Source organism: Girardinichthys multiradiatus, chromosome 1 (genome assembly GCF_021462225.1).
Source record: "Girardinichthys multiradiatus isolate DD_20200921_A chromosome 1, DD_fGirMul_XY1, whole genome shotgun sequence".
NCBI lineage: Eukaryota > Metazoa > Chordata > Actinopteri > Cyprinodontiformes > Goodeidae > Girardinichthys > Girardinichthys multiradiatus.
In genome coordinates, this window is record NC_061794.1 from 49,303,528 (window position 1) to 49,323,792 (window position 20,265).

Genomic DNA, 20,265 nt, shown 5'->3' on the forward strand with positions numbered 1-20,265 from the left:
AAATAGAGAACTGATTTATAAGACATATAAAACATTACAGTAATCAAGAACGAGCAAGGAGGGGCGCGGCGCTGATGGTGTAGGGGTTAAGCACATGACCATATATGGAGGCTGCAGTCCACGAAGCGGCTGTCCCGGGTCCGGGACTCGAACCCGGGAACATGTGCCAAATGTCTCCTCCTCTCTCTACCCCTCATTCCTGTCTGCCTACTGTCAATAAAATATAAAAAAAGGCCACTAGTGCTGAAAAAATATCTTTAAAAAAGAACTAACAAGGACATGGAGTGCCTTCTCCAGATCACTGCAGCTAAGGGGTGCCTATACTTTAGACAGCAGAGAAGCTTGTTTTCCCAACAGAATCAATCCTACACCTGGAAACTTTGCTTTGGAGGTTTTTAACTCACATCCCACTGGAAGGAGATCTGAGGGCAGACACAGAACCTGCTGCAGGAACAACACATCTGTACTAGTCTAAAAACACTTGTCATTCTCCAGAATGAGCTAGGTTGTGTGCTTGCCCTCATAGAGTTAATCTCCTGGTTCAGATGTCCTGTCTTGAGCTTCCCGAAGGAAAAGTTAAACCATTTCTGCAAACACGGTGGATTAAAAAAACCTCCTTCAACAGGGAGAAACCTTAATACCTTATAAAATATTAGGATGCTACTGAGAGCTGCAGGCTGTTTCTTCATGCATTGACCTGAGGCATTTCTCAGAAGAATCTTCACAGAAACAGATAAAAGCAAACATCTCGGTAACCTTAAACCGGTGCTTATTAATCAGAGCATGGCAGCAGACTTCATGATGGCTTATTCTGCTGCACCATCAGATCCAGTGGCTTTTTATTTATAGATGGGGAAATAATGGATACTTTGGCCCAGATGTCCATGCCTTTAAACCGGACATTATCTGCTGCCAAGACTGGCTGACTGGACCATCTGTGACTCAGCAGGCACAAATTCAACTTAAATAAAATGATTTTTAAAGTTCTTGGGTTTTTGGACCCCAGGGTTTCATCCAACTTCTTTCCCACACAGTAAAGTTTGGGAATGTAACTCTGTATTGTACAGACAAAAGGTTCTTCAAAGTAAACCCTTTTTAGGTTCTTCCAGCTGTTGATTATAATGGTTCTGGAAGCAGAGCAGTATGAGGGATTTGAGATCTCTCACAGATGTCAAACTCCAGTCCTCCAGACTCATGGTGAGAAGATTATTCAGTCATTTGATTCAGGCGGACCAGGGACACATCTAATGCCCCACTTCTACTGGCTCTTTTTAGGCAGCATGTCTCCACTCAGTCTCTCTCCACTCGGCACAGAACCTGTTGGGTTTCCTCTAACCCACTGACCGCTGGAGTTCTGGCTTGAATACTGCCTCCAGCTGTCTGCTGTGCTGCTATTCTGTGTGAAATGATAAAAAAAGAAATAAACAGAAAATAAAAACATAAATAAGCTAAATACTAATGTTTGTATTATTGTATATGCAAGAATGTCTTATATATGTTTTTTCATGTATAAAATTATCCAACGGGATAATTACCTGGACCACGGCCCAGCCAGAACTGATCTCTGCCTGCTCCCTCCTCCTGCAGATGCTGGTTCTCTGAAGAACCGTCAGAACCAAACCCGCTGTTTCATTGCGGTTTGTTTGCGTGTTTTGGAGGAAATGTTTGTGCGTCTGAACAGCTGGTTTTATGTGTGATCAGCTGGTTTAGGACATTATGGACTACGGCGTCCCCTACCTGCGAGTCATTCAGAAACTGATGTGTCCTTTTTCTTTTCTTTCAGCCTTCAGGCTGGTTTGTCATTAGTAAATAGTTAAATTATATTTGGGTTTGGCTTGCTCCGGCCATTGTGGTCCTTAATATAATCGTAGTCACGTTTGAGTTTATTACCTTCTCCCTGCAATACCTCTTGGAACACCTCCTCCTTTCTCCTGGTCCCATGGCCAATCGGTGAACAGCAGTCTGTTCACCTCACATGACCAGGAGCATTATCTGGTGGTGGAAGGAGTACTTTGAGGATCTCCTCAATCGTGCCATCACGCTTTACCTGGTGGAAGCAGAGGCTGGGGACTCGGGGTTGGACTCTTTCATCACCCTGGCTGAAGTCACAGAGGTGGTTAAAAAGCTCCACGGTGGCAAGGCTTCAGGGGTGTATGAGATCCACCCTGAGCACCTCACGTCTCTGGATGTTGTGGGGCAGTTGTGGCTCTTCAACATTGCGTGGCAGTCGGGGACAGTGCCTCTGGACTGGCAGACTGGGGTGGTGGTCCCCCGGAGGGTGTGTTCATACTACAGGGGGATCACACTCCTCAGCCTCCCTGGTAAGGCCTACACCAGGGTATTGGAGAGGAGAGTCCGGCCGATAGTAGAACCTCGGCTTCAGGAGGAGCATTGTGGTTTTCGTCCCGGCCGTGGAACACTGGACCAGCTCTATACCCTCTACGGGGTACTCGAGGGTTCATGGGAGTTTGCCCAACCGATCCATTGTTTTGTGGACCTGGAGAAAGCATTCGACTGTGTCCCTCATGATGCCCTGTGGGGGTTGCTCCAGGAGTATGGAATCGGAGCCCTTTACTAGGGGCCATCAGGTCCCTGTACAAGCAGAGCAGGAGTTTGGTCCGCATTGCCGGCACTAAGTCGGACCTGTTCCCGGTGCATGTTGAACTCCGGCAGGCCTGCACTTTGTCACCGGTCCTGTTCATAACTTTTATGGACAGGATTTCTAGATGCAGCCAAGGGCCGGAGGGGGTCTGGTTTGGGGACCAGAGGATTTCGTCTCTTCTTTTTGCAGATGACGTGGTCCTGCTGGCCCCCTCTAGCCAAGACCTACAGCATGCACTGGGGCGGTTCGCAGCCGAGTGTGAAGCAGCTGGGATGAGGATCAGCTCCTCCAAGTCCGAGGCCATGGTTCTCGACCGGAAAAGGGTGCCTTGTCCTCTTCAGGTTGGAGGGGAGTTCCTGCCTCAAGTGGAGGAGTTCAAGTATCTCGAGGTCTTGTTCACAAGTGAGGGACAAATGGAGCGGGAGATTGACAGACAGATCGGTGCGGCTGCCGCAGTAATGGGAGCACTGTGCCGGTTGAGTTGAAACAAACCAGGATTGGCTCGGCCCAAATTTGACCCTGCAGTGGGTTACAAATTGGGTTATTTTTTACTCAGCAGACATCAGTGTGTATTACCCTTCTTTAAGTCAGCTGAACAGCATGGACAGCAAGAAGTTGTGGAGGGAAACACTGCACTACTCAGTGCTCCATACTGTTCAGAAAACTCAAGTGACTCTGGCTCTTTCTCTGGAATCTCATTAAAAGGACTTCAGTTGATGAGAATGGGACAGTTTATAGGCTATACCCTGGAACCTGTAACTGACCTGTGTCTAAGTACAACTGATGATGGAGTTTTCCTTTAAGACCAAACAAATCAAAAACTGCTTGGACCAGTTTGTGGTTTCCTGTAGTGAACCTGCTAAGGGTAAAAGGTTTTACTAACATTACCTGGCATCAAAAAAAAGCTTCACTTTTTCTGCATCTTCTGTATGCATCATATGCACCTTCACATGATCAAATTCACATAGCAAATAGCTCTAATGACCTGCCAGCAGGTGTAAGGTGTTGCATTCATCCACTCTTCACAATCTAAAACCCCCAAAATCTGAAATCCCTCCTCCTGAGGGAAGTTTAGGTGTTTCTCGTCTGACCCCAAACAGAACTGTGTTACTTTATAAACCATTCCTGAAGAACATTAACTGACATGACTCTAATATACAAACGTTTTTTTTCATGGTGCAGGGTTGAAATATGTATTTCTATAACAAATACCCACACCAGTCTAATTATGCAGCTAAGTTAATGAAGAGAGATCTTAAAGAGCTTCTGCTGATTAATAAAAAGCATCTTCAGTTCGAACAGCTGACAGTCATCATTACATCAAGCCTTCTGCTTCAAACCCTGAACTGTTTGATCCATCTGTCAGATCAATCAATCTTAATACTAGTGATATTTTTATAAATAAACAATCCGTGATGAGCCCATCAGATTATTCTTGTCATTGTTTCTATTTTTGATTCCCAGCAGCCAACACCTGCTAATGAAGCCCTTTCTGGAGCATGCTCAGTGGACAGCAGCACCCACCTGAAAGCGAACGCCGCTGACATTGACGTACAGGATCTCGTCGGATCTGGAGGAATTGTCCACTGGAGGTTTGGGCATCGTCTTTTTGGCAAGAGGAAGCCAGCCCACAGCCGCCGCCCGCGCAAACGGCAACCACGTGGCAACGCCGGCCGCCATCTTGCATCCGAGCGTCTCAACAGAGGAGGAGTTGAAGAGGTGGGGGGAGGCAGGGCTAATCAGTCTAAGTTGGGTGGTCTTTTCCAGGCGTGGTTCACTGCTCCACCTGGTCGGACTTTCTGATGTAGTCTGAGCAGCGAGAGCTGAGTGAGTTGGACATGTTGAGGATGGAGGATGGGGAGGTAGGGGTCAGAGGTCAGGAAGATGTCAAGCCATGAAAAAGATTCAGAAGGAGCAGGAACACATCATACTAGTAGGTGAGCTTCCTGTTTATTGGACTGTTTTTAATTTCCTTTTAGTCACTTTGTCTTCAGACCGAAAGCAGAGGTTCTCTGCTCCTGCAAGACGCTCCTCAGGGTAAAAACACCTCGATTTCATCCAATAGGCTCTTTATTAATGTTGGGGATTAGAAGCTGACCTCAGTTGAGTCTCCGAATAATAATAAAGTTCTTCTTTAATATTGTTGTTTATTTCTGCAGGGATCTGGAAGAAGAAAAAATAAATCCAGGAACAACAAAATGTGTGTGTTTGCCTCCTGCTCAGCTCTCTGACTTATTAAACTGTGAGGATGCTGATGATGATGCTGCAGAGCCTATGGATCTCCAGATGCCCTCTTCAGCTCCTGCTTTCCGTCTCTGAGCTTCCAGTTTATCCCTCTGTGCTTCCACGTCTCCCATATGAAAGCCAAAGGGCCTGAGTGGTTTGGAGACCAGGGAGGAGGTGTGTGGGCCGTTACTCTGTGTCCATGTAAGGTCGTCCTGTCAGAAAACACACAAACATCAGAGACGGAGTCAGATACAAACCAGGAGGAGAGGCACTGAAGAGAGAAGGAGAAGTGAGAAAGTTCGGCAGAAAATTAGAGTTCAAGAAAGCTGGAGGACGATAAATGGAGAAAAGGGCAATGAGGAGAGCAAAGCAGGGAGGTGCAGGAGAAATTAGGAAGTATAAAGAAGAGAGGAAGGAAGAAGAAACCAAATTTGAAATGAAACTAAAGGAAGAAAAAAACGGATCAAGTGATTCAGGAAACATAAAAGACACAAAATCCTGGAGGAGGAAAGAGGAGAAGAGAAAACTGGATTTGAACCCGGAGAGAAACAAAGAAAGAAGGAACTTTTTCATGATCATAACAGAGGTGTGAACTGAACAAAAACCCACATTGAACAATAAAATATTAAAACTGAAAAAATGTTTTATGGGCAAAAGTTTTTATATCAGCATCTGTTGGTTTTTCCTGCTTGTTACAGGCAGAAGTGGCTCAAAAAGGTTCTCTAGATGTTCTTGCCATGTCAGCAGACCTTCAAACTTCAAGCAGCATATCACCCTGCAAGAGGGGGAGGGGCTAAGTGTGTGTGTCTGGAGGAAGGGGGAGGGGCTACGTTTGTGTGTCTGCAGAAGGGGAGGGGCTAGGTGCAATTCTGTGTAAAGTAGAGATGAAACAGTTTAAAATGATTTTGACTCAAACCAGGATCTTGAAACTATTTATTTTTTTTGGATTAATTATATAAAAATTGTTTGAACAATACTTCACTCATGTTTGAAGTGACTCATCTATGTCAGACTGATCTGATCTAAACCATGCAGCTTATTCAGACATGATGAGACATAAGATGAAGACAGGTCCACCTGTGTCGGTGTCTGGGAATATCTGTTTGTTTTCTGTTTCTTGCCTGCTATGTACTCTGCTTAGTCCATAGGTGGCGTGGGAGCTCATGGGTGCACAGGTGACAGGTGTGGCTCACCCTGATGATTGCTGCTGGGAGCATTTAAGCAGGTGGCCGCCAGCACTTCGACGCCTGTGAGTTAGCGAACAGTGGTAACAGACTCTCTCTAGACTCTAGCTTTGTGCTTAAGTTTTGTGTTTTCTTAGAGCTTCAACTAATTTTCATGTCTCCTCCTTCTCAGGTTACTTTCAGGCCCTGGCTCTGTTTCCAGTTCGTTTCCTGACTTCTGGATCCAAGATTCAAGCCTCCAGTTCCTTCTCTAGACAAAGTCCAAGCTGGCAGCTTCCTGCCCCTACGATCAACCGGCCACAATCATAAGCGAACCTTGTTCTCCCTCCAATGAGCTCTCGTGCAAGCCCCACCACCCAGTGCACAAAACCACCTTCTTCACACCACGGACTAAAGCTTAACTGAACATACCTGGAAACTTCCTTCAGGCATCCATAGACCAACTTACTTTGGATTTTACCCTCCTCAGTTTCCTCTGGTCTCGTGCTCCTAGACTCCACATCTCTCTTTCCCCCTGGCGGTTCAATCATATCTTCCAGTAAACGTTTCTTATTACTTCAACTATCTTAGTCATCCCATCACTCTGTACTTACCTATTCTCTTCTCTGTGCAGTTGGAGATATTCCGGTTCTCTCGCCACTACTCATTCCTCTAAAGAATTAAACCCTTAACATCTGTAAACTTCTCCTGAGTGTATTTCTGCGTGAGGGTCAGATCCGTTTCTAGAATCATGACAACCTGAGCAGATCTGAAAGAGACAGCCTCACTAAATTCAATCTTCAGTTAGTGATTCAAGGAAAGGTAAAAGGTCAGGATCAGCATCTATTTGTACCTGATTCTCCTTCCTCCTCAAGCCTGCCTGGACAGACGTGCAGCTGCAGCCACATTTATTCTGGTTTTAGAGAAAACTACCAACCTGCAAGTTATTAAAGATGTTTTTATGATGACATGCTTATTGAGGAAAGCCTTTATTTCTCCCTCTGTGTTCCTAATTCAAACAGCAACAATAAAACTTCCTGTAAATCTTCCTCACCATCTGATGAAGAGTTATTGAGTGAAGTCCTCAGTGGGAGCAATAAATGTTTCTCATTCCTCTGGTGTTATTTGGACCACAGGCAGAAGCCAGAAGATATCTGAGCTGGTGTTATTTTGTCTGAAATTACAGGTTGAAATATTTTAATTACATGTTTTTTTTTTTTTTCATTTGATGAGAGTTTTCTATAATATTTTCTTCATAGTTTCCCTGCAGAGTTTCATTGAAACCTCCAGAGTCCATCTTTAATCATCTTGTTTTGTTGTGTGAGCTGCTCAGCTTGTGAGAACTTCAGATGGTGCAGTGACAGGATGTGATTGATCCACTCATGTAAAAAGTCCAGGACCTGGGTCATCATGGCTTTTTGTACTGCTTTGCACTAAATATGCAGATGTTCCCCTGGAGTGGACCTTCACTCCCCCACTTAACCCCTCTGATGCATCTTCTGTGTGTTCCAGCTCCTGACAGATCACCATCTTTACAACCAGCCATGGTCTCCATGTGGACCAAACTGCATCATAGGTTTTCTGCAAACATCTACTCTGAAGTTCTGATCCTGAATGATGTTCTGATCTCCATCTGAGGACTTTACTGAGACTGATGATAAACTCTCAATGCATTCATCCATCCATCTGGTTGCAGTTCCCTCTCCGCAGCAACACTTTCCAACTCCTCCCTGAGGATCCCAGTTCATCCCAGTAGCTCCCAGTTCAGCCTGTGTTTGTGTGGCAACAGACCCGGCAGGAAGCAGAGCAATGCGAACCAGGCTGAGTTCTGTCAGAGAACGAGGAGATTCTGAATTACTGCAACAAACTCCACAACTGCTTCCTGCTAATGTAACAAGAAGAGGGTTAGGTACCGGGTGGAAAACGGATCTGATAAGAAATCTCACCCGAGCCACGGGTACATGTAAGTACACACAAACACATTGCATCTTGTTGCTGCCGCCTAATCCTGCAGTTAGACAGAACACCAGGGTGCCGAATGAAGAAACACACCCACTGGTACCGCTGTGATACAGCAGTGGGCCAAATACAGCTCCATGTTCCACCAAAGGTTTGGGCAGAGAAGTTCTGTTAGAAACCATCAGAGTGCTGTTTCTTCCTCCTTCTGCCTTCCTTCCAGGTTCTGTGGTCGGTTCTAGTGGAACGGACACCCAACATACAGGCTCCTTGAAGGTCCGATGAGGAAAACGAAAAATCATGATCATGTGAATAATTTGTTATCATTTGACTCTGAGAAAGCAACATAAATGTTTTATTATTAATAATAAATATTGTTTAATATCCTAAAATTTGTTGTTGTGACTTTTTTAGGTTGAGGTTCTGGAGCTCCTATTGCTGCTGGTCTCTTCTGGTTTCTACCAGAGAAGCAGTCTTGGTTCTGGACTTCTTACAGCTGTGGACACGAAGGTGATGGGAACACCTGGATTCACTGGTTTGGAGGGGGAGCCAATACTTTCTGCAATATGGTATGCAGATATCAGAAAAAACTGGGTTTGGGCTTTTATTACACAGACGAATAGCGAGTCCATGTTTTCAGAACGTCCGGTGCAATATTTTAGTCCCAGCCTGGATCATGGAGGCTGGATCAGTATGGAAATTTGTTTGGATTATTAGTTTTAGAAGAATGGTGTTAGGACAGTGGACTACAGAACCTAATTATGACCCACTGGGTTTTTCTTTGTAACAGCCTGACATGTCCTCATAACTGTAGAATTTCCTTTTCATCATGTCAGCAAATCAAAATCACTAAAGAAATCAATAAGCTCCCAGCACCACGGTCCGATTCAGTACTGTAGCTGTTGTTTTAAAGTTCAGAATTCCTTCGCAGTAGAACTGGGTCGGGAAAACAATATTTTCTCTGCAGGGTGAACTAAAGTTTCTTTAATCTGGGTCCAGGTCCAAAACAAGAACGACGGAGCTCCAAGCTTCACAGGCTGGAAACCTTCATGAAGCTCCTTTTGCTTCACTCTAACATTTCCAGCCTGAATGCTTTAGCGAGCTGCTCCACCACTGCTCAGGTGGTACTGATGGGTCCAAAGTTTACCAGAAAAACATCCCCCACACCATGATACCACCACCACCGGTCTGGACCACTGGCAGGATGGGTCCAAGCTTTTATGTTGTTTCCACCAAGTTCTGACCAGTCTGGATCAGGCAATGCTTCTCCAAACTGTTCTGGTCCAGTTCTGGTGAGTCTGTGAACTGTAGCCTCAGTTTCCTGTTCCTAGCTGACAGGACTGGTACCTGTTGTGGTCTTCTGCTGCTGCAGAACATCTGCTTCAAGGTTCCTCGTGTTGTTCCTTCACACATGATGTTCTGCAGACCTTGGCTGGGACCAGTGGTTATTGGAGCTACTGCAGCCTTTCTATAATCTGGTACCAGTCGGCCCATAGTCCTTTGACCTCTGACCTTCATAGAGCTGCTGGAGATTTTCTCTGTTTCAGTCCATTCTCTGTAGACCTGAGAGATGGTTGTGATTTAAATATATATATATATTATTGTATATCCAGGAACAACCTGTGATGGATGGATGGATGCATTTTTGTGAAGATCTGATGTTCTAATGCATATTTTGCTCTCAGTTTTGTGACTTCTGGCCTGCTGCAGCTCCTCTCTGTAGATTTCCACCTTCAGGCAGTTTGATAAATCCATGTGTCTGAGCTCTCAGAGGGAATCCCTGCTGACATCACTGTTTCTGAGTGGACATTAGATATCTGAAGCACTCACATGAAACTTTTTATAGACATCCACAGGTCTAAGATCAGCCTTCAGCTCACATCCAGCTGTGGTTTCCAGCTCAGAAGCTTCCAGGAATGGATCAGGAGCTGGTTTATGGTTATTACCGGAGCTCAACCTGAGTCAGTGGATTTATCCTCTGAATGGTGGGAGATGCTGAATTACTGAAGTTAAAATATGAAGAACATCATCCTAGTGTGTAAAGGGTCAGCATGAAGTCCAGAGTGAGTTATAGTTTGGTATTGTCCAGATCTACATTCACAGCCTTTACTGAGCAGAGAAGAAGCCAGATGTTAACCTCAGAGAAGGAATCAGCTTCTCTGGGCTCGGAGGCTTCTGGGATGGACCATCTAACAGTGGGAACATGGATCAGATGGATCAGTTCTCCAGATGTTTGGTGGAAGAGGAGCATCCACCCTGTTGACAGCAACCATTCCCTGCAGCCAGGCTCTGATGGTAGGAGGTTGCATCATGGTATGGGCTTGGATCATCTCCTCCTCCGTGATGCAGTAAAGTCCAGCAGAGATTCTAGAGCAACATTTGCTGCCTTCAGGACCACATCTTCTCCAGGGACATCCGTAATTTTTCACCAAGACAATGAAAACCACATTCCAAAGTGCTGGCTGAGGAAGAGGAGGGTGCAGCTGCTGGACTGACCTGCACCGAGCAGAGACTCTTGGAGGGTTTAGAAGGGGATCCATCCAGTCTGTGTGATCTGGGATCTGCACTCTATGGAATTAGAGGCTGTAATTTATGGGACAACTCAATTGTGGTTTTGAACATGACAGTAGGTGGACAGGAATTACCAGCTCTGTTTTCCACATTTAGTAACAACTCACAGTCTGGAGGATGTTTCTCTGCTCAGATCTGTGTGTTTGTCCCTGAATCCTGCTGAGCATAAAGTCAGAGAGCAGCGAGATGAGGAGCTTCAGAGCTCTGAGCCATTCTGCTCTTTGTGAGACGGAGTAAATGTCCTGGACAGCTGGGATCGCTGTCCTCATGATCTTTGTCCAGTCTGATCCCACTGCAGCCTGGGAGGATGAATTTCAAACCACATCAGGTAAGATTGGTTTTCCACAGACACTTCCACAGGAAATGAGGATCATGACCTCTGACCTGAAAGAGTGACTTTGTGTAATTACACAGCATTTTTCCTGACAAAAAACTCACCAGATTTGATCCAGATTATTGTCTATCAATCATAACAAGATCTGTTTCCATCCAGTGGGATCAGCATCATTTCACACACAGGAAACAGGTTATAAGTGGACCTGTGATGTGGCCGGATCAATAAGAAGAAAACAAGATGTTTCTAATCAGTGACAGAGACAAGAGAAAAACAATCGATTATTGATCAGTATGGAGGAAACTGAAGTCTCTGATCAGAGATCAACAAGAGGTTAAACAGGTTCAGTTCTGCTTCCTGAAAGAACTTCTATGGATCATCAGATCATTCTTGTTTTTACTTGGTTCAGAGGTTCAGCCTTGTTAAGTTCTCCTAAAATATCTGCATCCACAAATTCCTTTACACTGAATTCAAGCACTCCCCTCGGAATAAACCTGGAATATCTCCTGGAGAACCTCTGGAAGAAATAAACATTTTGATCTGATCTTAGGGGGGAAATGATGGATCAGCCTTTATCTGGGCTTCTAAAACAACTACCTGCACAAGTCTACGTGTGTAGTCACCAAAGAGAGCAGTCAGACCTAAACGAGTTGCTGCAGCTGATGACAGGAAACACGTCTCCAACCAGAACCTGTCAGCTGGAGCCATGAAGGGGGCTCTTTCAGGATGGAAAGTCAACACGTAGTGTGGAGAAACATGTTGGTTCTTCTTAGTCAGCTGGTTCCAAATAAAATGTTCAGGTGGGAGAAACATGCAAACATTTCTGGCACAACTTCTAATATTTTCCATGTGAATAGATGAGAAGACTTCAGCAGCACTTAAAACTCTGCAAAACAAACTTTATTAGCAGACCAACATGTTTGGACTTATGCAACCAAAAAACTACTAACAATCAGCCAAGAGGACAGATTCCAGACTTTAGATTTATTTCCAAATGTTCATCTGATTTAAAAGCTCAGAAAGCCCCTCAGAGGGCCGGAGAAGAGTTACAGGTCAGATCTGGGTCCATCTAAACGTTGCAGAACGAAGGCGAGACCCGCAGTTCATCCTGGACCTGATCCAGACAGACATCTGAAACCAGCCACACCCACAGAGACATGAAGAGCTCCACAATGTGAGTGTTTGAGTGAAACCATTAGACAACCATCAGTGAGCTGCACTTTGCCCACACATTACAGCAGAAACCCAGGAACACAAGAGGAAAGTGCAGGATGAAGAAGCCCAGCAGAATGAGCAGAATAACCAGCTTTCAGAAGAAATTCATCAATCTACCTTCTGCCTCTTATCCAGAATCTGCAGTTCAGCTCCTCCTGAGGAACATGTGGTGTTACCAGGAAAATGAGACGTGTGGTCTGTTCTCTGGGTTCTGGGACCAGCTCAGGGTGGTGGTGGTGATGACCAGATGGATAAACCATTATCAGGACCTGATGATGGTTTAGGTTCTGCTCAGAAGGGGTTTTATATGGGACTCTTTTATATGTTTTCTGGGTCTGGAAAATGCTGACCACCTGAGGCCATCTGTAGGTGATGCTGCAGGAATATGTAGAACCTGATTCACTTCTAAGGCCTGTTTGGTCTTGGTGTCACCAAAGGAAAAGCTGTGTGGGTCTGCTTCCTGTCTTGATGCTGGTCTTCATGGACAGGATCTCAAGGTCTAGTCAGAATTTGAGCTTAGGAAAGTTCAGGACCATGTCTGTTTTATGCAGATGATGTGGTTCTTTTGCGTCTTTGACCCATTACCTTCAGTGATCACTAGAGCAGTTTTCAGCTTAGTGTGAAGCAGCCAGGATGAGAGTTTACTCCTCTCATTCTGAGGTTCTCAACCAGGAAAAGGTCCAAAGCTCCCACTGAGTTTGGGATAGGTCTGCCTCCATTGGATCAGTTCCAGTATTCTGGTGTTCCTGAGTGATGGCAGGATGGAGCAGCAGATGGGCAAGTGATCAGAGCTTCATCTGTGGTGATGAAGGTGTTTCTCTGGTCTTTGGTGGTAAAGAAGGAGCTGAAAAGTGAAGCTCTGGATTTATTACTCCACCTTTGTTTTTACCTGACCCATGGTCCTAATAAATGGATGTTCACTTAAGGAACCAGTTCCAGGATCCAAGCAGTTGGAATGAGCTTCCTTGGTAGCAGGGACGGACTGTGCCTTAAAGATAAAGAGAGGAGCTCCAACATCCTGAGGCGAGCTGGGAGCAGAGCTGCTCCCCCCTCCACATTAAAAGGAGCTAGCTGACAGGGTTCATCAGCTCGGGGTCCATCAGGTCCGGGTTGCGCTGGTGAGAGAGACCAGAGCAGACCCAGAACTATCTGGAGGAGCTTTATATTCCTTTAGTCCAGGGAACAGCTTGGGGTCCTCCAGCAGGAGCTGGGAGATTTGCTGTGGAGATGGAGGCCTGAACCTGTTGCCTTCACAACCATGACAGGATTGGACAGGGATGAAATATTTTTTCTGTTCTCCCTCCACCTGATAAATAAATCTCCCCTTAACCTTTGACCTGGCCCGTTCAGATGGATAAAATCAGCTGAAAAGCTAAATGATGGCCGGCGCTGAGCAGCGTCACAGTTTGGGTCATCTTACTCTACTGTAGATTACTGTACAACATCCAGCAGTAGTCTGGGATCATTAAGTTCTAGTGCAGCAACAATTACCCTAAACCTGTTCTCCATCTCCAAACTAACCTGTTTCAGAACCTTCTGATCCAAATCCATCTGTTTTGGAGACATTTGCAGTAAATGTCTGATTCTGGTGTCATATGAAAGCTAAATCTCTGAATATTTCTCCAAAGAGTGGGAATGACTCAAATGTTCCTGGGACTGAGTTCCAGATGTTTGAGCGACCTGAAGGCACATTCCTGATGAGGTATGGATCAGTGGAGGATTTAGACCAACAATACCTAAGTGCTTGGATCTCTGTTCTGATCGGACCTGCCTTGGCCAGTGGATCAGTAAATAGTTTGGACCAATCAAATCCCAAGAGCCCAGGGTTTCCAGTTCCTCCTATGTTCCCCCTCCAGTGGTGTTCCTTCTAGATGGTTAATTGAGATGAACGGTTCGTCCTCCTTCAGTCCCGGTGTTTCTGCTTCACAGCCCTCAGCAGGTTGGTTCCTGCATCCCAGGCTGGAGTCATGGCCACCTGATCAAACACCTGTCCACCTGTAGGTACCTGCAGGTTACAGAGCAGATTTCATGGTTTTCTTCATGTTCTGCTGTCAGATGATGCTCTGCAGGATGATCAGTTAAATTACTGCTGCTCCCCTGCTGAGGATGTTCCTGCAGCAGCTCATTTATAAGGGCTTCAGTATTTGAGTTACTTCTCCTCGCTCAGCAGCACAAAGCCCATGAAGTTTTTTCCTCCTGATAAATCTCTCTGCAGAGCGTTGCACAGCAGAGTTCACCCCACACTAGCAGCAGAACAGTTCATACAGACCAGATGAAAAGGAAGTTCATTTGGAGACCAGGTCCACCTTTTCCAGACTGTGAAAGCAGAATCAGTAGAGCTTGTAGGGTTTAAAGAATTGTCTGGACCGAAGAGCTTTTCTGAAATGATCCATTGGTTCATCCATCGGACCTTCATTGTTCCTAAACTGGGTTCTATCTTCAAAGGTGAACAATGACCTCTTCCTACATAATGATGAGTGTAGAACTAAGTAACTTGGTTCTGTGACGTGAGAACAATAACTGAACAGAAGCCTTTCAGTAGTGCTGTATGTCAGTGTGGTGGTTCTGAGAAAGAACCAAAGAACTGGATCAGCTGTGCATGTCTAAGATGAAGCGTGATGTTTCAGACAGATGGTGAAACGTTTTAGCTGCAAATTGAAGCTCAGGACTGATGTGGACAGGGACAGAACCAATTTGGGTTTGAGAGGAGTGAAGAGAGCAGTGTATTTGGGTCCTGGAGAAGCCACACATACCCTGGTTCAAATCTCACAGCCTGCCACTCTGGGTCCCTGAGCAAGACCTTTAACCCCTGAATGCTCCCCAGGCTCCACACAGTGGCAGCCCAGTGCTCCCTAAGGGACGGGTTCAAAGCAGAGGATAATTTCTCCATTCAATAAATCATTCAATACATCAAAAATTCAATACATTATTATTATTATTATTTTTATTAGTATTATGATGATGATGTAGCTGTGGATGTCCTGAGCACCAAAGTTAGGCTGTGTGACCCTATAGGTCATCCGATGGGTAACTGACTCCTTTAACACAACCCGTCTTGCTTCTCTGGGCTTTTGTTTGGTTTTGACTCACTTCTGAATCTGATCCCAGTGTTGTTGTACAGTTTGGGTTTTAGATTACTTCACTGTCCTGACAGAACACACAATCGGATCAATTTCTGTTTATTTTTAGATCATTCACCAGGAGTAGCAGTTGTACCCTGATCCCATTCCCAGGATGTTTGGAAATATGGAGGAGGACACAAAACCAGAACCACAGAACTCTGAATGTTCTGAATGCTCAGACCTTTGGGACATATAACTTTTTATTTTCCCACTTGCTGTCTGCTTTCTTCACTCAGGATGGAGATGTTTCTACACCCTCAGTACCCAGCACCCTGGTTTATCCCGCTGTGTTCTGAGTTCAGACTCGTAGTGTCCGGTGTTGGTCCAAAAAGCCCATTCTCCTGGATGTTTGGGTGTTATTCTAGTTCAGCACACTGGAATCAAATGGATGGTTTGTTACCAGAACTCTACAGAACCTCGTAACAGGGTGAGGAGATCATTCAATGAGCTGTTGGACCAGGGAAACATCTAAAAATTGCAGGATAGCACGTCAAAGGCTTTTACTCCGTTACACGTCGGCCCAGGTCACAGCCTGTCAGCATGCAGCTGCACACCAGAAGAACCTGGACCCTGATATGGTGCCACCACAAAAAACACCCTGACATCCCCACAGAGGATGGCCTGCTCAAGCCCACTGCACCCCTAAAGACCTCATTGAGACCCAGTGGCAACCAGCCATGTTCTGATTGATTAAGGACCTCGTAAAGCGGTCCAATAAGCACGGCCTCCTGGTGGACTGGTTTTCTTCAATCCCAGCATACAGGAGTCTGGGAAATCAGAAAACACTCAGGAGTTGAAAAGGACTACGCTGGAAGGTCCTGGACTGTATGATCTGTTGCTGTATCAGATCCAGCCTGCAGAACCATCTGAGGTGCAAATAGCATTGAAAAAGCAAAGACTGAAGATTCAAGGTGATCTTCAAAGATTTCCTCATGATTCTTTTTTACAAATAAAAAATCTGAAAAGTGCGGTGTACAAAGGTGTTCCTCCCACTTTACTCTGAGTGCAACCAACTTTCTTCAGAAGTTGCCTGATGATTGCTAATGACTAAACAGAGTCCACCTGTATGTAATCTAATCTCAGTACAAGTACAGCTGCTCTGTGATGGCCTCAGAGGTTTAAGAGAATATTGGGGAGCAAAGAGCATCATGAAGTCCAAGGAACACACCAGACAGGTCAGGGATAAAGTTGCAGAGAAGTTTAAAGCAGGATTAGGCTATAAAAAGATTTCCCAAGCTTTGAACATCTCACGGAGCTCTGTTCAATCCATCATCTGGAAATGGAAAGAGTATGGAACAACTGGAAACCTACCAAGACAAAGCCGTCCACCTAAACTTACAGGCCCAACAAGGAGAAGGGACAGGGAAGGTGGTCAGAGTTGATGGGAAGATGGATGGTGCCAAATACAGGGTTATTCATGGAAGAAAACCAGTTGGAGTCTGAAAGGAACGTGAGACTAGGGCGGAGGTTCACCTTCCAGCAGGACAACGACCCCAAACATAAAGCCAGGACTACAGTGGAATGGTTTAAAACAAAACATATTCATGTGTTAGAATGGCCCAGTTAAAGTCCAGACCTAAACCCAATCGAGAATCTGTGGCAACATCTGAAAACTGCTGTTCATCAACGCTCTTCATCTAATCTGACTGAGCTTGAGCTGATTTGCAAAGAAGAATGGGCAAAAATGTTCAGTCACTGGATGTAAAAAGCTGGTAGAGACGTACCCTAAATGACTTGCAGCTGTAACTACAGTAAATTATTAACTAAGGGGGTTGAATACTTTTGCACAGTCCCTTTTTCAGTTTTCTATTTGTTAAAAAAAAAGAAATCATGTATAATTTCTGTTCCACTTCATAATAGTATACCACTTTGTGTTGATCTTTCACATAAAATTCCAATAAAATATTGGCTTGTTTGTGGTTGTAATGTGACGATATGTGGAAAAGATCAAGGGGTATGAATACTTTTACAAGCCACTGTAAAAAGCCCAGATTCCTGGGATGCAGACTAGATCAGATCCAATCAGTACCAACAATCAGAACTGAAATCCCAAAATGAGGCAGCTCAGCTGTAATCCTCCACTGATCCATATTATTCCAACAAAATCAGTTTTTATTGGCAAAGATCACAACAGTCCAGTTCAGGACCTTTGGGTCTCTTTTCATCATCCCCACAGATCCAACAACTGATTCTAATCTTCCCCACATTTAGTCTTAGTTATAAACTCATTCCTGATCCAGTGATTCCAGAATCTCATCAGCTCATCCTCAGCTCATGGGTGGCTCCTCTGGTACCCCTTTTCCACCAACGCAGGCCGTTCTGCTTCCCGAATGTGATTTAGAACAAGTGACGCATGTTTCCACCAATGAAAAGAGGTTCCAGAGAGGGAACTCTGATTCAGCTCTGGCACCATGGAGTACCTGGTCCTCCTGTGTGAACCGTATGGTCAGCCATGAGCGGGTCAAAGCTGCAGCAATAGAAGCAACAAGTATGGCGATGAAGACGAGAACGTACCATATAAACATTATTTATATGTTTGTAAAAACACACTAAACACTCATTATATAACCACTGGTTTCTGTTTCACTCGCGAATGCTGAACATATGCAGATAAGAACCTTGTAGATCCATCATTCTTGCACGGAGTCAGCATCGCCTTTTCCGTACTATCGTTTATGGAAGCTCTCTCTCTGCATTAGAAGGAACACTGAGCAGCTCAGGAAGCTCTGCTTTCTCACTACCACGCTGAACACTGTTGATGACTCAGGCTTGGCTCCCAAAACGCTGAAAACACGCGTCGGTGCTCAACAGAACACCAAAATTCAAACGCACCCAAATCGAACCAGTTCAAGAACGAACGTTCTTTTGGTGGGAAAAACGCTATCTGAGTCTGTAGGATCTTTCATGTGGTGTCCATTCCTCCTTTAGGATAGGCTGTGGGAGACCTTCAGTTTCTGTAATGTTCTGGCATCTGGACCAGGATCTGGTCGGATTGGATGAGATTTGACTGGGTTTTCCAAAGAAATCATCTCGAGGCATCTGGATCCAGAAACCACTGTGTTCAAATGTCTGGAACTCAGTTCCAGAACAATCTAGTCATTTTCACTGTTTGAAGGTAAACTTGCAGAAGAGTCCAGAACCAGAGATCTACTGCAGATGGTTTCATCATGGAGGCTTGGGTCACTACTGAACATCTATCATTTTTCTATGAATGGGGTTTATCCTTGTTGCTGAGGGTCTAGAGCGTATCTCACAATTAGTGGACAAGAATCAGGTTAGATCCTGGACCGTCACAGGACAACACAGAGACACACACTCACACCTATGGGCTATTTAGAACCTAACACCTGGAATACCAGGAAGAAACCCGGGCTCCATGGGGAGAACATGCAAACTCCACGCAGAAGGAGTTTGGCCTGGATTCAAACCCAGAACGTTACTGTGAGGCAACAGTGTTGCACCATGCGCCCTCCATTGATGAACATCTTTATGGAAATATATAAGAAGTATCAGTAGGCTCAGGGTGACCTGCTCCATCTGAATCCTGGTTCAGGCACCTTTTCTCTCCTTGGAAAACGTCTAACCATCTCCTCACAGAGCTCCGATTAACTCCGCCTCACGTGTTTCTTCATGTGAACACACGGAGAGAGACGTTTATCCTGATATCACAGACAGAACATCTCCACCCTGCAGAAACTAGTTAGAAAGGATGAATGTTCCTAATCCTCATCTACAGATAGTTTCATCAAACTCTGCATGTTGTGACAATTTAGAGTCATATTCTTAGTATTTTTTCTGCTGCTATGACTCTGCTCCAACCTCAGATCTCTGAGATGCTTCATAAAATCCCGTCTTGAAAACTTTCTACAGCCTTCCAGCTGAAAGCAGCAGCTCACAGCTAAAGATCACCTTCCAACATAAGAAGAAAACTGCTGTCAAGATGCTAAAGGAAACTTACTTTGAAAGCTTTATGAAGTAAACTTGGGTTCAGCCTTCTACCTTCTGTCTGCCGCAGCACCAAATATGGACGGATCCACGTCTGAAAATAGTCCCAGTTTGATGAAAAGTCCAGTGGGCAGCTGATTTAGAACCTGCGTGGAGATGTTCCACCCCTCTTTTTCTGAGGGTCAGAACATGTCTGAAGGTCTGTCTGGTTCCTCTGTCTCCTCCACGGGAAATATTCATGCTTACTTCTGATTGGACAGGAACAGGAGTGCTCAGACTACAGAAGGTGTGTGAATATTAATGAGCACAGAGTGTGTGTTGGAGGGGGGGGGGGGGGGGGGGGGGCTTAAAAGCAAACAAAAGTTCATCACTAATTCATCACGTGGATTACATCAACATCAGCCAACACACACACACACACACACACACACACTAGCAGACATGTTAATGTTTGTGTTTTTCCGCTCTTCCTCTTTCTCTCCTGAATCCAAACAAATCTCATCTCTCTCTCTGGAAGTTCTACCTCTCTCCCCAAACTCTTCCTCCCAACCGTCCTGCTCTGCTCCTCCACTCCCTTCTTCTCTTTCTATTCTCAGCAGTGAATCTGGAGCAGTTTTCATCCTACTTACCTCCGCTCCCCGCGTCCTGATGAAGCTGAGTGGGATAAGGAAGAAGAGGAAGCAGGTTTTCCAGGTGAGACCAGCCAGATGAGCACGAGAGGATGATGGAAAAGGGAGAATAATAAAGAAAGAGGAGGAGAAGGAGTTGTTGTACTGTCTTGGCTCTGTCCTGCACTGCTGCCGCGGCAACAACCACATCTCCTGTCATCTCTCCTCTTCCTCAGGCTCCTCCCCCTCCCATTCGCTTGCTCGACCCTCCCTTAATCGCCCTCTTCTCTCTCACTGTCTTTCCTTCCTCCCTGCGCACACACACACACACACACACACACACACACACACACACACACACACACACACACACACACACACACACGCACACACACACACACACACACACACATTAAACACTCTGGTGGGACGTTGACAGGAGGGCAGGATGGACGGGACACAGATGCAGAGTCTTTCCAAACTTTGCTGTTTAGATTTTTCAAAGATGAAACTAATAAAACTA

General features: G+C 45.2%; 1 protein-coding gene across 2 annotated transcripts in view; it reads right to left on the reverse strand.

Moving 5' to 3' along the window:
* Window positions 1-19,915, reverse strand: part of kcnd1 (potassium voltage-gated channel, Shal-related subfamily, member 1) — a 104,544-nt gene extending 84,629 nt beyond the window's left edge. The window contains exons 1-2 of one of the 2 annotated variants that reach the window (XM_047365889.1): window positions 19,764-19,915; window positions 4,127-5,040 (exon numbers count right to left, since the gene is read on the reverse strand). In XM_047365889.1, the coding sequence (XP_047221845.1) occupies window positions 4,127-4,282 (156 nt within the window). In that variant the 5' untranslated portion in view covers window positions 4,283-5,040; window positions 19,764-19,915. Of the gene's footprint in view, window positions 1-4,126; window positions 5,041-19,657 lie in introns of both variants that reach the window. The other variant, XM_047365897.1, reaches the window with a different exon arrangement.
* Between the last annotated feature and the right edge of the window lie 350 nt (window positions 19,916-20,265).